Below are 23697 nucleotides of genomic sequence, written 5' to 3' on the forward strand. Positions count from 1 at the left end.
GGCACTCTTGCAACAGTTTCTCTACACAACAGATGGGTACCGAGATAAATTTCGTAATGCGAGACCCAAAGATAGGGAAACTACCAAGCATTACGCATCGAGGCTTTCGGAGTACTTCGACCATTGGGCGGAGCTCACGAGGTAAAAATAAGCTTTCAGGGCCTGAGAGAGCTAACGGTTTCTGAGCAATTTATCAAGGATTGTTCCCCCTTTTAAGAGTTTTCTTGAAAGAAAGAAACTGCCAAAGCATGCAGGAACTCTCTCAGGCAGCGGACAATTTTGTCGAGGCTCAGTCATTGCTGAAGTTTGGTAGAGAGCGGCCTAGAAAGGAGTCTGCCCAAGGCTTCAGTTTGAGAACAGATCAAATGAAAAAGACGCCTCAGGGAGACAATCTCTGTTTCCTATGCAACAAGAAGGGGCATAGGGCAGCCGAATGTTGGTTGCGCGTGAAAAAGAAGTGCACAGGTCAGGGTCAAACAGGCGACAAGTTGCGTCCTAGCAAGAGAGAGGCATCATGCGTGGTCTCCATAGATAAAGCAGAGGAAGGGGCCACAGATCACGACGGTTAAAGCGTCTAAGACAGAGAGACAATTTTGATCGTGGATGCCACTGTTAGCCAAATGATTACAGCTAGTGGAACTGGAGCCATGCCAGCTGCGAAAGAATTTTTGGATAAACACGAAGTTAGAGTACTGCGAGACACAGGCTGTAACACTGTTGTAGTTCAACAGGCGCTCGTATCAGAGGAAGAAATGACTAAGACCTATAGTCCGGTATTCCTACTTGATCGAACGATGCGCTACTTACCAGAAGCTGTGGTCTTCTTAGAGACGCCGTTTTTTAGTGGTGAAGTTCCAGTGAAATGCATGCAAGACCCCCTATATGATGTGGTCTTAAGAAATATCCTAGGAGCTGTAATGCTGGACACATCAGCGAGCACACAGAGCGGAGCTGCTCCTGCAGCTGTGGAAGATGACATAAAACCAGCGGATGCACCTCATCATTCCAATGATGTTACTGAACAAGGGGTATTCTTTAGCACTGATGATGTCAAGAAGGGTGAAGAATTACAAAAATAAACGAAGCTGAATGGTCCCTACAGCGCTGATTCACCGGGAGGCTCGGTTACGGCAAAGGGCTACAACCTAATGGCAGCAATAGGTGGAATAAAACATAGAGACACTCCTCTCTCAGTTTTAACAAGTTCGGTTGGCGGCATTGATAGCCACACCTTACGACGTTATCAGAAAGAGGACGTCTCATTAAATTGGTGCTTTAGTGCAGTCGGCAGAAAGAGAATTGCCAAATCTCATGAAACATAATTCCTTCTGAAAGATGGCATTCTGTTTCGTAAACACAGACTACCTTGCCAAAAAGAGCTAGAACAGCTAGTGGTACCGAAGCTGCTACGGCATCTAGTGTTAAAAATGGCACATGAAGGAATTTTAGCGGGTCACCATGGAGTGACCAGAACTGTGAACATAATCATCACAGAATTCTATTGGCCAGGTTTGCAGTCCCCTACCAAGCGTTTCGTAAAGTCATGCGATGTGTGCTAGCAGACTGTGCCACAACATTTAGTCAGTCAAGCACCGCTAGGCACGAGATGCTCGTAATCGAGACATCTTTCACAAGAATGGGCATCAACATTGTCGGACCGATTTCACCCATATCATCTAAGGGAAATCGGTACATAATAACAATGGTTGACTTCGCCACCCGATGTCTGGACGCGGTCGCTTTACCGACTATTTATTCGAAACAAGTTGCCGAAGGACTTCTTCAAATATTTTCCCGCGTGGGGGTTCCTGAAGGAATCATCAGTGATTGGGGATTGTACTTTATGTCGGCTGTAATGAAGGAGTTCAGCCGCTTACTATCCGTGAAGCAAATGCCAACGACGCCCTACCACTCAGTGGCCAATGGCTTGGTAGAGAGGTTTAATGGCACGTTGAAACGAATGTTGGGTCGTATGTGCCGGGAGTGTCCAAGAGCCTCGGACCGTTACCTCAGACCTGTACTCTTCGCCTACACAGAACTCCCGCAAAGTGGTACAATGTTTTCGCCATTCGAACTCCTGTATTGCAGATATGTCCGAAGACCAATGACAGTGCTAAAGGAGCTGTGGACAAACACGCACCTTGAACCGGACACTAAGGTGACGTATATATACATGATGGAACTGCGCCAATGTTTAGAGAGACATGTACTATCGGAAGTGAGGAACTTCAGAAAGTGCACTTGCTGCAAAAAGGATATCACGACAAAAAAGCGAAGAAACGAGATCTATTTCTGGGAGATAAAATACTCGTTTTGTTGCCAGCCAATAAAAACAAGTCAATCTTGTCATGGAAAGGCCCGTTTCCAGTGGTAGAAAGGAGCAATGAATTATACTATGCTGTTAACCTTGGAAATAAGGTAAGAGTGTTTCACATTAACATGTTGAAAAAATATGAAGAACGAGACTCAGCCGACTCGTCTTTGATGGCTGTAGTGGCAGCTATGGTCACTTAAACTGACGACGTGAACAGTCTTCACGAGCAAGATGGGAATGCTCCGCTGAAGCAATCACAAGACTGGCTAGACATTGATATTTCGCCGGCACTCACGGATAGACAGAGTGCTGAAGTAAAGACGTTGTTTGAAGAACACAAAGACGTTTTCTCCTGCCTACCAGGAAAAACTGACCTCGTGCAGTGCCAGTCAAACTCGCTACGCCAACACCAATTCCAGTCCGACAGTACCCTCTGCCCTTCGCGATAAAAGAGGATGCTGAAAAGGAAATACAGAAGATGCTACGCCTCGGGATCATTGAAAAATCTGACTCTTCCATACCACGCATCGTCGCTGTTAAGGAGAAAGACGACACAATAATGTTATGTATATATTTCTGCCAATCGAATAAGGTTGAGGGTTCAGATTGTGAGCCGATTCTTCGCACTGATATGATGTTTGCTGAGCTGACAAATTGCCGCTACTTCTCGCGGTTCGACTTCACAAAGAGATACGGCCAAGTACCCATGGCCAACTAGCCGAAAGAACTCGCAGCTTTTTCCTGTGGCTCAGGACTCTACCAGTTCAAGTTCATGTCGTTTGGCATCAAAGCCGCACTGGCAGTGTTTAACAGATTGATGCGTGCGGTCGTCGGAGATATACCAAATGTGTTGCACTGCTTCAACGATGCGCTTATTGCTACAACCACATTAGAAGAGCACGTCAACACTCTGCAGCTTTTCTTTGCACGCGTCCGGCAGGCCAAGCTTACTATAAAACCCAAGAAGAGTAAAGTGGGCTTCCCCCAAACTAGCTTTCTAGGTCATGTTGTCGGCCAAGGGAAACTACAGACTATGAAAAGAACCACCGACAAGATCTAAGCAGCTTCAAAGCCACAAACGAAAAAAGAGGTACAAGCATTCCTAGGCCTCACGGAGTACTACAGGGATTTTGTACCCAATTATGCAGAACTGACGTATGCCTTAACGGAGCTCACAAAAAAGAGGGCGTTAAACTAAGTAGCCTGGAAAAAGCAACATGAGGTGGCCTTTTAGAAGCTTTAAAAAAACTTGCTTACAACGAAACCTTTATTGTGATCACCTGATTTACAAAGGTCATTCGTTTTGCGCACAAACGCATCGTTTCATAGCTTGGGTGCGGTCTTACTCCAAGAACATGAACAGTGCTTCCACCCAATTTCATATGCTTGTAGAAAACTGCTGCCGCGCGAGGAAGCGTATTTTACTTTTTAAAGAGAATGCCTTACTGTGGTGTGGGAAATTCAAAACTACCATGTTTTCCTCTATGGTCAACCATTTATATTGCAATGCGACCACCATTGACTAGAATATATTCAATCTGCCAAACATCTTAATCAATATGTACTCCGTTTGAGTCTGCAACTCATGGAATATGACTTCACAGTTAGCTACATAAGAGGCTCCGAAAATGCAGGCGCAGACTATCTGAGCCGAGCTAACACATAACTTCTCCTGAGTATTCAATCTTCGGTGCATTCACAGGACAATTAGTATGTTTCCTCGTCTTGTGACCACTGTGATTGCGGCAGTGCTGTGTGTGCGCCATGTGCCGTTCTACATACTGCTTCTCTACGCGGCACAAGGTTCTGTAAGCGGGGGGGGGGGGGGGGGGGAGTGGGACGAGTGGAGATCATTTTTTTAGTGCAACCTGCATTTAGAGCTGAAAAGAGGACGAAAATGTGTTTGGTGCGCGGCGGCGCTGCTCATGAGGCAGCGGGAAGAAGAAGGAGATTGGAGCACTTGAGAAGCCAGGCGGGTCGAGGCAGTCGGACACCAGAAGATATCAAGGATTGTGATAGCTACCGGTCCGTTGCGGCACCGAACCTCTTAATGGGTGGACCCACGGCGAACCTGGATGAAGAGCGACGCCGGGCGACGACGGTGCAAGTGTCACCATTGAGACCCGCGAGCGAGTTGATAACTCCAGGGGCAAGCAAGCCAGGCAAGCTGAGACCTAGCCGCGGGACTGGCCTACTGGTGTTGCAGGGGTGGTTACGAGCCCGCGTCTGGCGAGAGACGCTACAGCGAAGTGGCCGTTCCAGCGACTTTCGTGATAACAGCACCACGATCTCAAGGTGACATGACGACACGTCGAACCATCTCGTCCACAGCAACATGTGGGTGGCGCACATGCAGTGTGGTGGTAAATAGCTGCGCAGTGACAGGGTCGCAGAACTATGTACGGTAGCTAAGGACACGCAGGAACAATAGCGCCGCAAAGGATTTTGAGACCATTTATGTTAGTGTAAACCGTCCATATATGTGTGTTCATGTCATATAAACGTGCTGCCGTTGTTTACGTTGCATCTCTTGTCGTTTGAGCACCTGAGGCCACATGAACCTGTCACAGCACGCAGCGCCCAGAAGAGAATTTGAGGGACTTTATTTATGCAATCGCTACGTCTTATGGCTACATCGAAGAAGAGGTTATTGAAGCTGAAAAGGGGAAGCCCGTACTGCGTCAGATGCACCATGAGCTGCAGGGTCTGGTGGAGGGGCATGTTTACAACGACCTCGCTGAGTTTGTGATTGCAGCCGATGGCTTAATAGAGCGGGCTTGGCATCGCCTGCAGTGCAGAGCACTGCCACTTCCGTGCAACCAAGTAACCAGAGATCTGGCATTCCGCCTTATCCATGCCAACAATTATCGCTCACTGCCTCAGCCGACCACTATGGCAACGGCGTCGTTTGCCTCATTCGCTGCTTCCCCACCAGTGCTGTCGACCTATCACTGGCCACTGCATCCAGCTAGGCTAAACTCGTTGTACCGCCAGGACCGGCAATACTCGTGTGATGCAGCGTCTCCGCGTTTACTCTATGAGCCGGGCCAGGACCGAAGCCGCGGCAGGAGCTCACAAGTGAAGCAATGCGTGTGCAGTGCCATCACTATAGTGGACTCGGCCACATTTCTTGTAACTGTTCTATGGGTCGATGAATGGGACCAAAATGTAGAAAAAAGCTGTCTTCACCGGCAGAAAGCAGTGAGAACAAATGTTTAATTATTCAGAGAGATAACAAAGACAACCATTGTCAGGCAAACGTTCGTTCGGCCCACACCAGGCATGAGCTCTCCTCTCAAGCCCACGCTTCGTTCTCTTCTTTCTCTAACACACTCCGGAGCCTCAAAACAGTTCGAGGTGATACTCGAACTGTGAGCTCTTCTCTCGTGCCCACGCTTCGTTCTCTTCTTTCTCTAACACACTCCGGAGCCTCAAAACAGTTCGAGGTGATACAATATTTGCTATGGTGACACAACTTCGCATCCCCGTGGCAATCTTATTTCACATGCGTGGACCACTCCATCTTCACCCTTCATACATTCACTGATTATAGTAGTTTTCCAAAATATTCTGGGTACTTTTGTCCTCATGAACTTAGGTCGAACCCAAGGCGAACGTATGCGTGCTGCGTTTGGCATCAGGCTAGTCGCAGTCAACAGCATCTCTGAAGTGTCAGATAGAGTGGGCTGCCCATTGCTGCAGACAGCAGTTATTATGCGTTTCTGACCTGTGCTGCAACATTGTCCTTGGTAGGAATTTCCTTATGGTGATTGGAGTTTCTCTGCATGTGTCACTTGGTAGCTGGACTGTCGGCACAGTACCTCAAAGAATTGTGCCCTTTGCCAAAGCCGTTAGGGAATAGCCAGAGGCAGTGGATGATTTTGAAGACAGTTTGCATGCATTTTCGCTGAGGGTGATGCCAGTGTGTGTGCCAGTGTGTGTGCCGGACGCGATAGCAGCTTGCAATGTGGTCATTTCCTGTCACTCAGCATACCTAGACCCACACATGAAACACGTTTAGAAGAGTTTAATGAAATCTTCACCACCATTCTGGGCTGCACAACCCTGGCGGAACATTGCATGACACGGGAGACAACCCACCTGTTTGATGCAAACTGTGACCAGATGTGACCATAATGGTCAAGAAGCAGGCCGTCATGGACAAGTGCATTCACTACCTGCTGGCACAGTACTTTATCCGCCTTAGCCAAAGTCAGCACGCCAGTGCTCTAGTCCTGGTCGAGAATAAGTCTGGTGGCTACCGCATGCCTGTGGATTACTGCCAGCTGAATGCACGCACTAAGGTGCCAGTCTACCCCATGCTCAAAACTGACTGGTTGCTGGCAGTGCTGGGACGAGTCAGGTGGTTTTCAAATTTTGACCTTTCACAGAGTTTTTTTTTTTAAATCCCTGTTCAAGAGCAGGATATTCCAAATACAGCATTAATTTGCCATCGGGGAACCTTTGAGTTCATGAGAATGAGCTTTGAAGTTGCTGAAGGTCCTGCCACATTCCAGACCCTGATGGGCCGAGTACTGGAAGGAATCAAACACCAGTTCCCCATGGCATTTCTCGATGATGTGCTGGTGTCAGACGCCTCGTCACCGCACGTACCTACTCGTTGTGATAGACAAGTTCACCAAGTTCGGCACAGCTGGCCATCAACCCAGAGAAGATGCACGTGTGCTGTATATACCTATAGTTCCTTGGCCATGAAATATCTCCAGGGCAGTGTAGGCTAGACAAGGAAGAAGTGCGTGCAGTGCTGCACTATTCTCAACCAACAACACTCAAACAGCTGCAGGCCCTTCTGGAACTAGCCGGTTATTACAGAGGGTTCATACTTCAGTTTTTCATTACTGCACGTCCACTCACAGAACTCCTTAAGAAAAAGCAACGTTGTTGATGGAAGCTGCACCAAGAGAAAGCCTTTAGTGCAGTTAAGCAGTCTGTGGCCCACGATGTCACTGTAAACCAGCTGAACTTCAACAGGCGATTCGTAGTAGATACTGAAGCCAGTGAAGTCGACATCACAGCGGTGCTTCTGCAGGAAACCGAAAATAATGCTCAGCTGCTATCAATCAGCTTCATTAGCAGGGTCCTCACTGAGGCAGAGCAGCGCTATACTGTGCAAGAATGGGAGTGTCTGGCTGTGGTGTGGGCACTGGTCAAGTTCCGACCATCCCTTGAGTTCACCGAATTCGAGATCCACTGCGATCACTCTTCACTGTCCTGGATGTCCAGACCTCACCACGTGTCAAGCATTGGGTTTTGCGACTGGAAGGTTTCAACTGCAGAATCAAGCACAGGCGGGGTCTTGCAAATGTCCCAGCCGACGCTTTGAGCAGAGCTCCTCTTCAGCATCAGTAAGTTCCAGGCCCAAGTCTTCACGATACGTTGTTTCCTATGGCTGTTTAGAGCCCAGCCCACAAATCAGCTTTGAGGCAGCTGCTACAGCCTCTGAAGTGGACGACACTACTGTCTTGAACGACACAGGGCTCCTCGCCTAGACACAAGAGCAGGACCCCATAACTTCAGAACTATGAATTGTGATGAAGGGAGGGAAGTTTCTGCCCACTGACATTGATCAACCCTTGATCAAAGGACTGGCAGAGACGACCAAAACAGAAGACAGTGAGTTGCTTGTACAGTACCGAGGGAACAAGAAAGTACCTTGGCTACTAAACTATTTCTGCAACTTGTTCCTGTGACTGTCCCATAACCACTCGATTAGCGGCCACTCTGGCTTTTTTATGACCCTCAAATGTATTTCTCATAATTTTGTGTGGCTGGGTATGTGCTCGGACATATCCAAGTATGTGCGATGCTGCCATGTTTGTCAGCGCACCAAAGCCCATCACGAGAAGCCAGAAGGGCAGATGAACAATTAATAAGCCACTGCCTCCATGGAACAGCCCAGCGTGGACATAATTGGGCCCTTGCCTATGACGCCGCGACACCACAAGTACCTTCTCGTGGTGATTGACAAGTTTACCAAGTTCATAGAACTCTTCCCATTATGGGCAGCAATCAGCAAAGTGTGATGGACTGCATGATCCAGGTTTTTTGCAGGCATGGCACACCTGTCTTCATTTCGAGTAACAATGAAAAGCGCTTTGTAAGCAGGTTGTGCAAGGGCCTCCTTGAACACTCTGGTATCCAAGACGGGTACACAGTTTCATACCGCTCTGCCGGGCAAATGGTGGAGTGCCACAATGGCACTATCAAACAGTGTCTTAAGGCTTATTGTTCCAACCATAAAGACTGAAACCAGCACATTCCAGAAATTGCCCCGGCTATGTGCTTGGCTGAAAACCGGGTTACGGGCTACATGCCTGCCTTCTTTTGTTATGGTCAGGAGCTGAGAACTTCATGGACACCGTCTGAAGCCAAAAACAACACAAAGCCTCTTGTGACAGCGTACCGTGCATTTGTTACTGAGTTTTCAAAGAGTCTACAGGAGGTGCTTGACTACTCCAGGGCACACCAGGACCACATGTAGCGCGCCCAGAAGACTCGCTATGACTGGCACTGGCGGCAACTGACAATACAGTAGGGCAATCTCGTTCTGCTCGAAAGCCACTTCCTCTATGATGCCGCCAAAGGTTCCTCCGCAAAGCTTGCACCCCGGTGTTCCGGTCCCTGTCACGCTCTAAAACATGTAAGTCTGAATGACTTCATTCTAGTAGACCCCAAAACGGGGTGTCATCGCACAGTGTGGGACACACAGATCAGCTGACACTGTACCATGATGCTGCAGGCGATGTGGAGTAGTGACTTCACATTTCGAGGGGAGACCTGTGAGGGTGAACGAGAGAGGGCAGCACCTGACGACACCATCATCATCATCGGGACTTGGCCGAGGGAGGGCACTACGTGATGGCACCATCATCATCATCATCATCAGGACTGTGAGAAGGGTGATGGTTGAGTGTTGGGAATAAAGGAGTTCGGTGGGGTTGTTCGAAGCAGTGTGTGTGTGATTTAGGCTTAGTTCGTGACACACTTTTCAAAAAGTTGCCCAGAAAACACAAAAAGTTTTCTAGAAAAAAGTTTGTAATGCACGTGTTTCAAAGAGCAGAAGCAATACGGGGGGCTCGAGCTTGTTTAAAGTAACAGCGTACTCTTCGTCGAGACTCTTGGAATATACAAGCTGCCCGAGGCTATTGTACTCAATTGCAAGAGGCATGCTTGTCGACCCTGGCTCGAAAGTTTCGTCCCCATCGTCATTCAATTCCTCGAAATCGCGCTTGCCACACACTTTATTCACAATGCCCTTACTCGTGCACAGTTTCACAGTGTCGACATCATCATCGGCTGAAATGAAATTATCACAGCTGATTTCCTCCCCTCGCTTGGAGTTGACGACTTGCTGCCACCATTCTCCGTTGTGGTGATCTTGTTCTGAAGCTTCAGGCTAGTAATAATTTCTGACTTCGATGAAGTTGGCTTCGCGACAATAGTTTCATGCATGTAGCCGTCACCTTCTCCCATGATGTCTTCACCTTCTCCTGAGCCGAATACTGGGACACCCGAAGCAGCATGTGTGCTATGCAACAGCTATGAGCAAGTGCTTCACAATGTGGCACATATAAGTCTTAAACGCGTGGAATACACCCGAGCCTAGTAGTTGCACTTTTGACGTTGTGTTGAGCTGCAGGAAAAGCTGCAGATGGCCTCCCATACGCCATTCTGACAACACACACACATGCACAGTGAGTAAGACATGCACACACAGCAAACGAGCCAAGATGCATGGAACTCCTCTAGGCCTGTTCTAAGCGAGAAAAAAAGCTTTATTCAAGCCAGCGTGGTCAGCGTCGCAGAGTGGTGGAGATGGACGAAGGAGTTGTGATAAAGAGAGGAGAGCAGAGTGTCGAGAGACAGCCAAAGGAGTTGTGATAAAATCAAAAGAGGGGAGAATACATGAGAAGGCGACCTTGAAAACCAAAACTCTGGAAGTGGGCAGGTCGGGTTACTGGGTAGCTTGATTGGAAAGTTCACGAAGTGCGCAACTCCCAAGTAGGAGATCTTGTTGATTTGCTTTGAACCTAGAATTCACTATTTGCAGAAGCCAAACTGTTAGAATACAAGTTAAGGACACTTGCCTTGCTTGAACACTGTCAAGGCCGCGGACCACACCTCGAGTCACAGCCTGTATCATCTGCTGGAAAGACGGCCTCCTGGCAAGCCAATGCCAGCTTACTTGTGCTCGTCTTTTTTTACAGCTAGGTCATAACGCCTCACACGTCTAGGGGGTTCATGACATTATGTTTATTGATGTGAAATAGCATACTTTTTATGATCGAATATTGAAATGCATTATTTCTTGGCAGAAAAAAGCTTTCATTTGTATGCCAGATTGTAGTAATTTAATTCTTTAACTACAATCAAAATTGTTAGTATGTACCTGCTTTTAAGCGTAAAAACAGTTAAAGCATAGTTGCAACGAATCTCTGAGCGAAGGTCACGAAGACTAATGCATTCACGAACCGCTTAAGCCATATTGTTCAGGTTATGCGTACCGGTTAGTGTGTACTAACTGTGTACTGCAATAACATTTTGCACCAGAAAATTTTGCTGTGTCACTGAGCTTTCACATGCCACAATGTGCCGTGAAAGGTTTTTTGTCATGTTGGTAACTGCAAAGTGTAGTATCGTGCGGCGGATGCGAAGCACGGAAAACACAGGGCACGGTGCTGAAGCGCCGGCCAACACGAGCTCCGCAGCAGCCGGTAGCCAAGCAGGAGCTCCTCTTTTATATACACAAGCACCATGATATATACATATTGCCACATGGGTTGCTTGGGTGAGATCGAAGAGTGAAAGAGGACAAAGACGATCTCTCTGAGCCGCTGCTTGGCTAGTCGATTCAACGAGCCCATTGTATCAAGTTTGTCGTGAGTAACGTGACAATATATACAACACCCCCTAGGGGCCAGCCAACCGGTTCCAAAACTGGAACCGATACCACATTATCTCCTCCCCCCCTTGAAATTAACAGCATGTGGGGTCCTAACACGTAACAAGGCAAAATAAGAATAAAAATGTACGCTATAAACAGACAAGTAAGGAAATGCACAATATAACACAAGGAATTGCACAGCAAATGCAGAAAGACAAAGCACACGCTACAAAGCACACGCTGCTCACTACCCCATCATCCCCTCCCCCGAGAGAGGATGTCCGCATAGTCACTGTCTCGCTTAAGTCTACGACGTTGATGCCGTCATTTAGTGATGCCATTTCCACAACAGGCACTGTCGCCTATTAAAGCAGTCCGGTGGTGCGAAAAAATTAGTCCATGTTCCCTCCTTCCAATGCACTTCCGCCATAATAGGGGCCGGAACAAGCGTGCTCTGAAGCTCAGACAGGACATGACTCGGCGGCACCGATCCAAGTGCCGTGCACAGAACAAAAACAGGCACGACCGGCGCAGACGCAACCAGCGGAGCAACAAGTTGCCGACGAACTACAATGACTAGAGTCGACTAGCATCATTGAGAGGATAATTGCTTTGAACAGGGTGTCTCCCTTGGTCGTCGTCCGCGATAACGACAATCCCATCCTCGTCGCTCAAATGTAGTATCGTGCAGCGGACGTGTTGCACGGAGAACATAAGGCTTGGCGCTGAAGCGCCGCCCGATACGAGGTACGCAGCAGCTAGTAAGTAGCCAAGCAGGAACTCCTCTTCTATATACAAAAGCACCACGATGAATGGATGGATGGATGAATGGATGTATCCGGCTGTGCTCTTTAGATTGGAAGGTGACTCATGCCACATAGCTATAAAGTTGAGTACTATCACTGTGTGTTTAACGATCGAATTTCACTTGCTCCTCAATTTTAGCCACTAATCAGTTAGCTACCCTCTGGTTATTTCTACCCGTTTAAAGTCTATTTTGCCTTCACTGTCCCTAAAACCCAATGCTTTGAAAAATTCGGCGCCATTATCTTCGACTATAGGGCGGAGCCCATTACAGAACATTATCAAATATTCAGCCATTTTCTCCTCCTCTCCACACACACTACATATCGTGTCTGAGCCTTCGTGTTTTGCTCGGTACATCTTGGTCCGCAATACTCTCGTTCTAGCCTCGAAGAGCAGAAAACTACCCCGAGAATTATTGTAGACCTTTCCCTTGCGATTTCCTGCTTAAAAGTTTGGTAGGTCTCTAGTGATAACTTCATAAGCATTTTCATCTTCTAGATGCTCCTGTCTGTTTCCTTCACCTTCTTCCTAACCGATGTTTCCTTTTGACTTGGTATTCTGCTGTTGCCTAAATACAGTCGAACCTCGATATATCGAACGGCGTGGCGATCGCGAAATAGTTCGATATATCCAGAATTCAATATAAAAAAATGACGAAAAAAATGCGTCAACAGCTTGCTGAAAACAACCAACGAACCGTTCAAGCGTGATGCAGTAAATACTCACTTGAAGATTGAAAGATAGTATTTATTGTGTTGGTTTAAAATATTGAAAAAGAGTAGCCTGCTTTTTGTTGGCCATGGCCTGTTTGACGACTGCGTCCTCAATATAGTCCAGGCGATCCATAAGTGATAGGCCGGTGTCTTCAATCGGGCCGCAGTGGCGGCGCACAAGAGCCAAGGCAGCTACGACCTGAGCTGATGTTGGAAGCGGGCACCATCAGCGCTTGCGGGATCCACCTCGGTAGAGTCTTCATTTGGCTGCTCAGCAGTAGCTTCAGCGACAATCTCCACATCCGTGAGCTCCGCCGCGAGCTCCGCCGTTCGGAGTTAGGCCTGTCGCGCACCACAGCGCGCGACAGGCCTAAGGGCTAAACCTCATAAGCGCGAAAATGCACGCGACAGCGACACGACGTAGATCGTCTTCGCGCGATCAGTCGCTAGTGCAGGCAAACCTCATTCACGCAACGGCTGCGGCGAGCGAATTCCACTGTTGCTGGCATGAGGCCGTCTACTCGCACCAAGAAAACCGCGTAGCGAGCGGTATGCAATTTAAAAATAAGATATATTGTGTTGTAATGGAACGGAAAGTGTTTATGAATGCCTTGCGGCACTTTTTTATATGCACATGCGTAATAAACATTGCGTTACTTCTTGTTGCGCATACGTGACTCGGGCAGGGTCACGTGCATCTATGTAATCTGTCTTTTCCGGTTTTCCGCTATTGGCTGCTTGAGCCCAGCACTTCCGGGCGACGAGCGACGGTTTCCAAATCTGGAGAACCGAGGGATCGTGCGAAAACGGGCATGCGACACATCGTGCGAACGCCCTGTTTCGTCGCTTATAGCATCGCTCGTCACTGTCGCGTACATTTACGCGCTTATGAGGTTTGTTCTTAACTTCGAACGCACGAACACTGCGAGCACAATGACCGATGCCTGCCGATGCTACGGGGGAGGAGCTTGCAACAAGTGCGCAGTGTGCCGTTGACACCATAGAGACTGCAACAACTGCAAGCTGCAAGGCTGCGGCGTTCGTGCGCCGCTACCTTAAAAGTGGTGCTCTCGGCGCCATCGATGTGTGCAGCATTCGTAAACGCGCGCCGCTCTACCGCTACTTTCGAGAGTTGCGGGAAAGCTCGCCGCCTGTCAATGGAGCGCGGGTGGTTTGGAGTGGCTGAGTTCGATATATTCATTATATGTCAAACTTTGTTCGAAATAAAAAATCAATAATGCATGCGATTTTCCGCGTGATATAGGAACCGTTCGATATAAGCAATAATTCGATATATCCGTGTTCAATATATTGAGGTTTCACTGTACTTGCTTGACAATTTTCGAGTTCGTTTCCATTTAGTATCGACATTCTTCATGTACAAGTAACTGAAAACTTTCCTAGCCCAATGCTCCTCTCCCATTTTGTCAATCGCTCCTGAAATTCTATCTTGCTGCTTGCTTCCCTGCACTCAAACAATGTCTATCCCATGTCTCCCTGTACCACCTGACTTTGGGTATTCTCGTGTGCTCCCAAAGCAAGTCTATCTATGCCACGTTGTTTAATTTCCAATCTTGCTTGAACTTCTGATTTCATGTACAAGACCACATTGCCCAACGTCAAACCCGTGACCATGACAGATTTCCAAATTCCTCTCACACCGTAATACCTATTGTAGTTCCACACTGCCCTATTTTTTATTACAGCTGCATTTTTGGTGCTCTTAGTAATTACGTATATTTCGTGCTCTCTTAGATACTCAGCCTCGTTATTTATCCATATGCCCAAGTATTTGTATTTATCTACTATTTCTAGCGTGACTTCCTGTATCTTATGCTCAGTGCCTTTGTTATTATCAAAAATCATGATTGCCATTGTTTTCCTGCTGAATTTCAAATTTAACCTATCTCCCTCATTACCTCAGATGTCTATCAATCCCCGCAGGTCTTCCTTGTTGTCGGCTAATAATACTGTATTATCTGCATACATCAATGCTGGTAATCACTGTTCAATGTGTTTTCCTTGCTTGGCAAAAGAGAGGTTGATTCCGAGTCGACTCCCCTCTAATTTGGCTTCTAGTCTCTGGAGATACAGCATAAATAGCAACAGGTATCGAGACCGACTTGGTTCCTTCCTCAGGGGTGACTGCAGGACGACGTAGCAGCGGTGTCTTCAAAGCATTCGCAGGGCTGATAATGACCCCCCTCTCTCTCTCGTTTTGCCGAGAAGCGCAGACCTTGTGTATACATTGGGGGAAGGGTTCCGAGAGAGCAGTTGATGCTATGGGCTGTCCTCTGTATGTGCCATGACTTGAGTAATAACCTTCTCCTCCGGTTTGGCTCGCTTTCAAGGATGGCCATTGCTTCGAAATTTATCCGGTGATCCAAGGTCTCCGCATGTTCGGCGACTGCGCTGCGCTCTTTGCAGAGCGGAAACTCTGCCAGCCTGCCTGCCTGCCTGCCTGCCTGCCTGCCTGCCTGCCTGCCTGCCTGCCTGCCCACCCGCTCGCCCGCCCGCCCGCCCGCCCGCCCGCCCACCCGCTTGCTCGTCCGTCCGTCCGTCTGTCTGTCTGTCGATTGATCGATCGATCGACTGATTGATTGAGATGTGGGGTATAATGTCCCAAAATCACTATACAATTATGAGAGACCCCGTAGTGGAGGGCTTTGCAAATTTTGACCACATGAGGTTCTTCAACGTGCACCAAAATCTGAGCACACCGGGCCTACAGCATTTCCGCAGGTTCTGATTCTGCCGGTGGCAAGTTCTTTTCTCGTCCACTTTTCTCTCTTCATATTTACATTACAGTTACTTGTAGTAACATCTCCTGTATCTGTCTTGGCTAAATGGTCTGTCAGTTCTCATTAATATTGTGTCCAACAAAGAAAATGAGCCCCTAAATTTACATCTTTTTTCTTAAGGACATGTTTGCACTATATCTCTGTTCACGAGTCAATATGATTGCACTTTAGTTTGGCAACTGCAAGTGGAATCTCAATCATGAAATTGCGATAATATGCTGCTCTTATCACAAATATCACAGACGTGCCTGTCACGTTCTGCTTATGCAGCCCTCTGTACCTCATAATAAAGACCATTGCGAAACAACCTTTTGTACTTGCAATTGAGTGTGATGTACTTTGAAACATCGGGCGGCATGGCTTCGCGAGCTTACCACTTAGAGTCGAGGTTCAGCCTATATCCGCTTATGGCGCCAACATACAAGATCAACCTGAACTTCATGGGCAAGAACATTGTGCTAGTGGACATGCAAAAATCGCAGCCTCTATCGCCAGCAATCTTGATCATGAATCTTTCAAGACTGCCGTTTCAAACTTGTAACAATAGTCTTCTCTCTGTAATGCTGGTAAAAAAGTAAATAATTAAATGAATGAATAAATAATTAGTGAAAATATTTTTTACTCTGGCCTCTTAAGAGCGGTATAGCTGTGTTACCTGACATCCTAGTACACCAAGATTGTGCGTAAGGCTTGCTATAACTCTGCTTATCACTTTGACATCAAGAAACTATTGTGAGATCATTGATAAAACAAGGTACCATGAACTTCACTTTGAAGAAAATTACTGCATTTCGAACTTTTGATACCTTAGAGCCTATCTGTGCTGCGTAGATGAGTTAATAAAACTCCTCTATAGATGTTATTTCACAGCATGTGTGTTCATGTAGCTACATAACTCAACTTCTGGCAGAGTTTATAGTCACCTGGAGCACCTCCTGACAGTACTATTTGTCAAATTGGCACTTTTTTCAATCAAGTGAGGATGCAGATTTTAGAAGTACCAGGCAGCTAGATGCAAGTAGGTTGCATCCAATCTTCTTTTCCTAGAAGGTTGTCACTGGGGATGCAAGGCCGGATTCATCTGAGCCCCTGGAGCTGTGGTCCCCAAAAGTGGTGAGCCCACCAACGTACCAGGGTGAGCAGCAGACCAGCAGTGTTAGTGCAGTCAGTGTCTGACCATCTCTCTGCCTTCCAGAAGTACAAGCAGACAGCAGAGGTGTATCCTTGTCACACCTGTCGACCGAGTCCCTCCAAGTCAACCTGCCAAAAGTGTCCGTGCTTCTCGAAGCAGATACAGTGCATACTAAAGTGCCCACGCTTTTTTTACAAGCTTCACTGGACGCTGACATCCACGATTGGTCTAGTAAGGTGTGGCATTCAAGTCTTGCATTGATTATCATCAGCACTTTTGTGTAGATCTTGCAGTTAACAACTAGATTACTTGTTATTTGGGCAGATGTACCTGACAGCAGATATGAAGCTTGAGGCCTTGTACTACAGTGAAGAACGGAGCACTTGGGAACCACTGATTGAGCCTGTAATGGAATGTGAAAATAGCTATCGCCCATGGGAGCTGGTTATCAAAGTAAGTGGCTGTGCTTGTGTGGCTTTTTATGCTTAAAAAACATCACATTGTGGGAACACTTACTTGCCCTGGACAAAGGCAAGTAAGTGTTTCGTCAATTTCTTCAAGTTTCAGCTTTGCAACCATACTTTTCCCGAAACCCAAATACTTTGGTTTCCCGGAAGCTGCCCGCCGAGTCATTTGAGTAACTCAGGCGGATCGCTGGTTGGCATTGTTTAGGGTCAGAACTAGGGCGGTATCTGATCACCTTCGAACCTCTGACTTTCGTTCTTGATCAATAAAAACATTCTTGGCAAATACTTTCCCAGTAGTTCATCTTGCGATGGTTCAAGAATTTCACCTCTAGCGTCGCAATACGAATGCCCCTTTTCCGTCCCTCTTAATCATTACCTCGTATTCCAAAAACCAACAGAACAGAAACGAGGTCTTACGGTGGGGGGACATTAGGGGCATTGTATGCTATAAATAAATAATGTGTGGGGTTTTACGTACCGAAAGCACACTTGGTTATGAAAGACACCGTAGTGGAGGGCTTCCCAAATTTTGACCTTCTTTACCATGCACTGACAGTACACGGGCCTCTCGCCTAGTTTGAACTTGCAACTTTTGGGTTAGCAGCCAAGCGCTAGGGTTTCATTGAGGCCTCTTGCTGTGCAGTCAATGAGGTGGCTTCTGTGTGGCAAGTATGAAACTACAAATCAAGTTGAGCTTCCAGTTGGGCCTCAGAGATGAACATAGTGGGGACAGAGTGGAGTGCAGAAAGCAGGCAAGTGCAGTACTGAATTTCAGCAAGATGTTTCTAGAAATGTTTCTTTTTTTACATAAATTTTCTCCCAAATATTACACTTTATAATTAATTAATATTGGGCTTTTGTCGAGGGCACTTGGCACGTAATTGAATTAAGTAAATGGCAGGCTGGTAGGTCTATTCTATTTTTTTAAGTTCCAGCGTGGTTGTCTTCTTCACTTAGCTCTTTTTATCTCTACTACAACGTACCCGGTTCACCGCTTTTCTGCCTTACGAGTTAAAAGTATGCTTAAGCGAATTCTGAAAAAATTTTGAGAATGCTGAAAATTATTGCTCAGTGCGCAATTTTATAGAAGTTGTCTCACCAAATCAGAGCAGATAGTATTATTGTCAACGTTTCTGTGAACATGTCCAAGCCCTATGGCCAACTAGAATTGAGAGAATAGATGTCTTCGCTCTTTCAGAGTGTGCCATTACATAGCTGCACAGTATAATTTCGTTCTGGTCTTTCTACCAGAGATGAATACACCTCTGATGGTGAAATATAACTGCTTCCAGTTGCAAGCCTTTTTCAGTAAGCAACAGAAAGCTGGGAGCTGCAAAAGTACTCTTCAGGAAGTATATGCCAGCAGCAGGTTAAAGTTTTTTTCCTGGCAAAGGCAATGCATGGAGGCAGCAGTAGGTCGAATGACATTATGTAGAAAGTAATATGGTTGGTTCCATTTCAAGAAACGTTTAGGTGGTGAAATATATCCACTAGAGTGGGTGTCTGACAATAGCCAGATAATGTCGCAAAACTAGCATGCAAAAATTGAGGTGCGGCAACTGATGGTGCTTTGCAGCACGCGGGGCAAACACGAAGCGACAGGCTGCTAGGAGTATTCGTAAGCCGAAGAGAGTGATTTTTTCATCAGCTGGCGCATAATATCTTTTATTATTTCTGCAAGCTTATGCCAGTAGTCTGTGCTGTGTAACAAGAAATTTCCATATGCACTCCACGTCTATTCTTTGTAACTGTGGTGGAATGGGAGCAGCAAAAATAAATGGTTTCCTCAGCAATCAAAATTGCAGCAATTATTTTGCCACCAGATGCTACCAGCATGTTTTGGCTCTCTGTGCATAGACATTATTTGGTCACCTCAAATAGGGAGTTAGACCTCCTACATGTTTCTTGCTTCGTGATTGAGGCAAAAAGTCAGTTGTTGCATCTCAATCGAAGCATTGTAGTTCATCGCTCGCTGTTTTTCCTGAGCAGTGGGAGTCTGACCACTGTGCAGATTGTTATGCACTGCGTGTGTGGAATTTTTCAGCCACATTGTAGCAATGTGCTTACGGCAGCAAGTGCCGCATCAACACTACCATAAGAAATTTACTGGTTGACTCTATTGGGATAGAGCAAATTTTAAAGCAAGCCATGTTTGCTCACTTTACACCAAGATTACTGTGCTTTTTATGGTTTCTCACATGAAGTCGGGCGCACTGCACATCTACTCCAGGCGACATACACATTGGTACAGATCTCGGGGGTGCAGATTTATCAGGTAGATATGGCACGAAATGACAACATGCGGGATGGTAGAGCATGACCGGAGAAAAACTGTAATGGTACAAATATATCATAAATGCGAATTGCACCATTAAAGCTTCAGCTAAAAAAAGTAACTGTACTCACTTGACAGTAATCACAGCTTTATACTTTGTTGCCGCTTTTTTAGCCTTAGCACTCTTGAAAAAATGTCACTCTCTTCCGCTACCCAATGGCCACCCATCATCAGTGCATCGGAGAGGTTATGCCTAGCAGCGATCAATTATTGTGCCTTGTCAAATAGCTCGTGTAGGACAAGGCTAGCAGACTTTGATCTAGAAGTGCCTGGTGATAATTCCAAGGACTCTCTCCCACACATTCTTGTGCTTGCAGCTTCCTAATCTGCATCTCCTGCCAAGCCCAGAAATGTCATTTGGACAGTACACCATTTGACATTGACAGTAATATAACAACAGGCCACGATACCAACTCTGGTGCCTTCAAGCACCAGTTGTTATGTGCCAGGTACTAGAATATACAAAATGGCCGCTTAACTCTTTTCTTACCACGGGAAAATTGGCCTATTTTTGTATGTTGCAGCTAGGAATTTTCTGTGCTGTTGCTACTAGGTTTACAGTGCCATGCAATACATCAAAATAAAGACGAATGAACGAACTTTTGAGTGCTTTTCATTTTGAAACAATAAAGAAAATTTATTTGGTGCAAAAAATTCGTATACAATAAAATTATAAAATTTTCAAGAATTTTTTTTAAAAACAAAACGATATCTTTGACACAAAATTTTTCTGAGGAATTCTGAAATATGCAAAATGTTTAGTAATCACAGGCCAACATTATTTAGAAGAATTGTTAAAATTGACGAAGCTGTTTTTGAGTTACAAAAAAATTGCCTGATGCATAGCGAAATAGTGAAGTTCTGAGTTGGTCCTACGCGAAATTTTATTTTATTTTTCAAGAAAAAAAATTTTTCAGCAAAAGATTACATATCAAAATGCAAGTACTAAATGTAGGGTTTGAAAGGTACATTTGACGAAAGAACTGGCAGATCTAAATAGGCAACAAAAATTGACAAACACAAATAATTAGGTTTGTTCACAACAAACGTCGTAATGATATACTTATATCTTCCGAGTAAAAAATTATGGAAAGTTATGAGAGATGCAAAATATTTAAAACAGCGTATTGGAGTAGGATTTAAAAGATGAAAGTTATAGCTCAAGAACTTCTCGAGCTATAAATTGTGCACTACTGCGGAGCGTCATGCCGAGGTCGATGCCCGGATCCCTCTGGGGTCGGAAGTCCACGCGTCTTTGTGCTGGAGGCAGCACATCGCCCCCATATGAAGTAGACACACTAGAAGTAATAATAACAATATGTGGGACACATACAGAGCAAGTTAGCCAGCTCCAGAACACGACAAACAAAACAGAAGGTGAAAACCAAACATACCCGCGACTAACAGCTGACGTTCCCGGCTGATCTGATGAAATTTCTTCATCGGAGCTAAAATCCGATGTCACCACATCGTTGTCTGATTCCTCACTATTCGAGGAATTCAAAAGATCGCTCGTCGAGGCATCGGCATCGAGCGAAATCGCTTTTTTCCGAGCGCGCGTGGTTTCTGATGTTGACGCCATCGCGTGAATCGCGTGCGCTTCAACCTTTAACGGGCGTGACCTTTGAAAATCACCGCCACGCGGTAAAAATGCGAACCGTACAGAAAAAGCAATTCTAGTGTGTGTACCATCGCCTAGATGGTGCTACAAGTCCATAGGCACGGTGTTTTTTGAAAAATATGGGCGCGAAATTATCATTCACTGGTGAACGATGCCTAGTGGCGTGGTAAGGAAAGAGTTAATCATCACCAATACAGCCAAGAAGCAGAGTGATATCTTATGTGAACTTAGCTTGTATTAGCATGGTACATATAAGAGGGAAACAGGATGCAGACATAGCAAGAAAATGTAGACGCTAATTACCACTTACCTTTCCTTTTCACATTTGTGTCATGTTCCCCTCTAGTATGTACCTCTGATACAAGCTAAGTTTATGGATGACCAAGACGCCCGAGCTACAACACTTCTGATCTTACGGAAGCCTGTTCATCACATGTTGCATGTACTCAGTAGGAACTAGAATCAGCTTTTAAAAGCATGTTGTACTTAATTTGTTAGGTGCATTCACGCTTTCCAGCCCATTTATTTTTAAATTCTTGAGTTGTTTTTTTTTAAACTTTATGCAAAAGAACAACAGCTGAAAATTTTTGTGTCAGTACCCTTGTAAAGGGGACTGGTTCCTGTACGGTGCTGCTACACCTTTGTCCACATAAAATTGCTGTCGTCATTATTTATGCCAGGACAACCTTTGTATCATGATAATTTTTTTTCAAAATTGAGAAACAGTGCGAATTGTTCATGATACTTGTTTGCTGCTGAAGCAATAAAGTGAGTGTCTATTAGATGGGGTCAAATGTGCACTGAAGCTGTTTTAGTGTGCATACCGAAGAAACTTATTAAGGAATTTGTTAGCCCTCGCTGAGCATTCAGTGCAACATATGAGGCTGAACATTGATGTTGAATCTTGTAGTGTACACGTATCCCGAAGGAGTACGGCCACTAGCGTGGGTCCGGTCTTAGCGAGCCGCAGGGCACGCGTCAACCGGCGCCGTGGCGAGGACACGATACTTCTCAAGTTCGCTACACTTTATTGTCTGTGGCAACACTAAACGCAGTACAGCCCGTTGCAAAGACGCGTCGGGAAGGCAAATGGGCCACGGGCGTAAATGTAGTACACAGGGTGCCGCGAGCACATCTCCGTAGTAAAGGTGATTCACGGAAACACCGGGACCAAGGCTCGGTTGCTCGAGCAAGGGCAAAGGCGCTCGCGTTCGCTTCGCAGGGAGACGGGTCGGCGTAGCTTGGCCACGCACTAGGACACGGTACTACCCTTTGGCCGAGCGTATGGAGAAGGGCAGCAAAAAAGTGAGTGTTTGCCTCGAGCGCGAGGCTCCGTCTGCGAAGCCTGATGAACCCCAAGCGAAAGGAGTCGACAGGCGGAAAAGAATGGGTGGCTCACAGTCAGCTGTCCCGGAGGCGTATTTGGAATTGCTGGCCCCGCATCGCACGAAAGAGGAAAAAGAAATAGTTCGAGGAAGACGCTAGCGCAAGCGTGAATATTGCTCGCGTGCTATTGGTTCCTCTCTATAGGTGACGTGCACGCCTGTATGTGACGTGCAGGTGACGCATGCTTGATCCCGCAATGGAATGCGCGAAGTGTTCGTGGCTGTTCCATCATACGGAAGCACCCACAACCTGCCGCCACACTCTTTCTCTACCTTTACCTTCTGCCTTTCTGTGTCCCCTTTTTCCTCTCCCTGTAAGCTGAACCGTGCTACCCGCAAGAGTTGCAGAAGGGTGACTGTTTTGTTTTAATGCAATCAACCACTACATCATACGTGCCACTTCTGGCATGGTCGACGCTCATGTGTGAATTGTGACCGATACTCAAGGTCACAACTCCCTTTGCAGTAGACGAAATAAACACAAAAAAGTAAATCAGAGCAAAACGACATTCAATTTCTGGCCAAAAGAAAATAAAACATAAAATACAAATAACACCTAATATTAGACAAAAGAAACCTAAATTATGCATGAACACTTAAAAAAAAGAAACACTGGCAGCAGACTGGGTGGGGTCGACTTCTTTACGAGAAAGGCCATAAAGAAGCTAACCTATACTAAGGCTAGACAGTAAACTGAGGGCCTTTGGTTGAGGAGAAGTCTGCCGTCTGGTGCGAAATCACAAAGGTTACTACTTCCTCAGATTATACTGATGCGGAGTCCGAATGCTGTCCGCCGCTCCGGGTGTGCCCCGTTGCTTGGGCAAAGTGCCGCAGGGCTCTAGCGCGAGCTCGTCAGACCGTGATACAAAGGGTTTCAGGTCTGCGATTTTGGCACGGCTCAGTTTTCGCGAATGGGGATCTTTCAGCAAGTACGCGAGCGGAGTGCAAGCTTTTTCCACTCGGTATGGACCAAGCCACTTAGGAGCGAGCGAGGTTGAGAACCTCTTACTGGCATGGCTAAGAGCGTGGTTACGCTTCAGGACAAGATCGCCCACCTCAAAAACTCGGTCGCGATGCTTGCAGTCATAATGGGCCTTCGGCTGAGCCCTGGCCGATGCCAAACTTTGCCTCGCTTTGCAGAAAGCTCGACAAAGCCTGTCCCGAAGTGTCGACGCATAAGCAGAGCAGTCTGCCGGGGTCTTCTCGCCTTCGAGTTG

The 23697-nt window shown here is 46.4% G+C and overlaps 1 protein-coding gene across 6 annotated transcripts in view; it reads left to right on the plus strand.

The window, feature by feature from the left end:
• LOC119174040 (intermembrane lipid transfer protein VPS13A) overlaps positions 1-23697 on the plus strand; it is a 1344268-nt gene that overhangs the window by 542168 nt on the left and 778403 nt on the right. For all 6 annotated transcript variants that reach the window (XM_075894208.1, XM_075894209.1, XM_075894213.1 and 3 more), the window contains 3 exons: positions 16588-16675; positions 16736-16908; positions 16997-17125. In XM_075894208.1, the coding sequence (XP_075750323.1) occupies positions 16588-16675; positions 16736-16908; positions 16997-17125 (390 nt within the window). The remainder of the gene's footprint in view (positions 1-16587; positions 16676-16735; positions 16909-16996; positions 17126-23697) is intronic.

Source organism: Rhipicephalus microplus, chromosome 5 (genome assembly GCF_043290135.1).
Source record: "Rhipicephalus microplus isolate Deutch F79 chromosome 5, USDA_Rmic, whole genome shotgun sequence".
Lineage (NCBI taxonomy): Eukaryota > Metazoa > Arthropoda > Arachnida > Ixodida > Ixodidae > Rhipicephalus > Rhipicephalus microplus.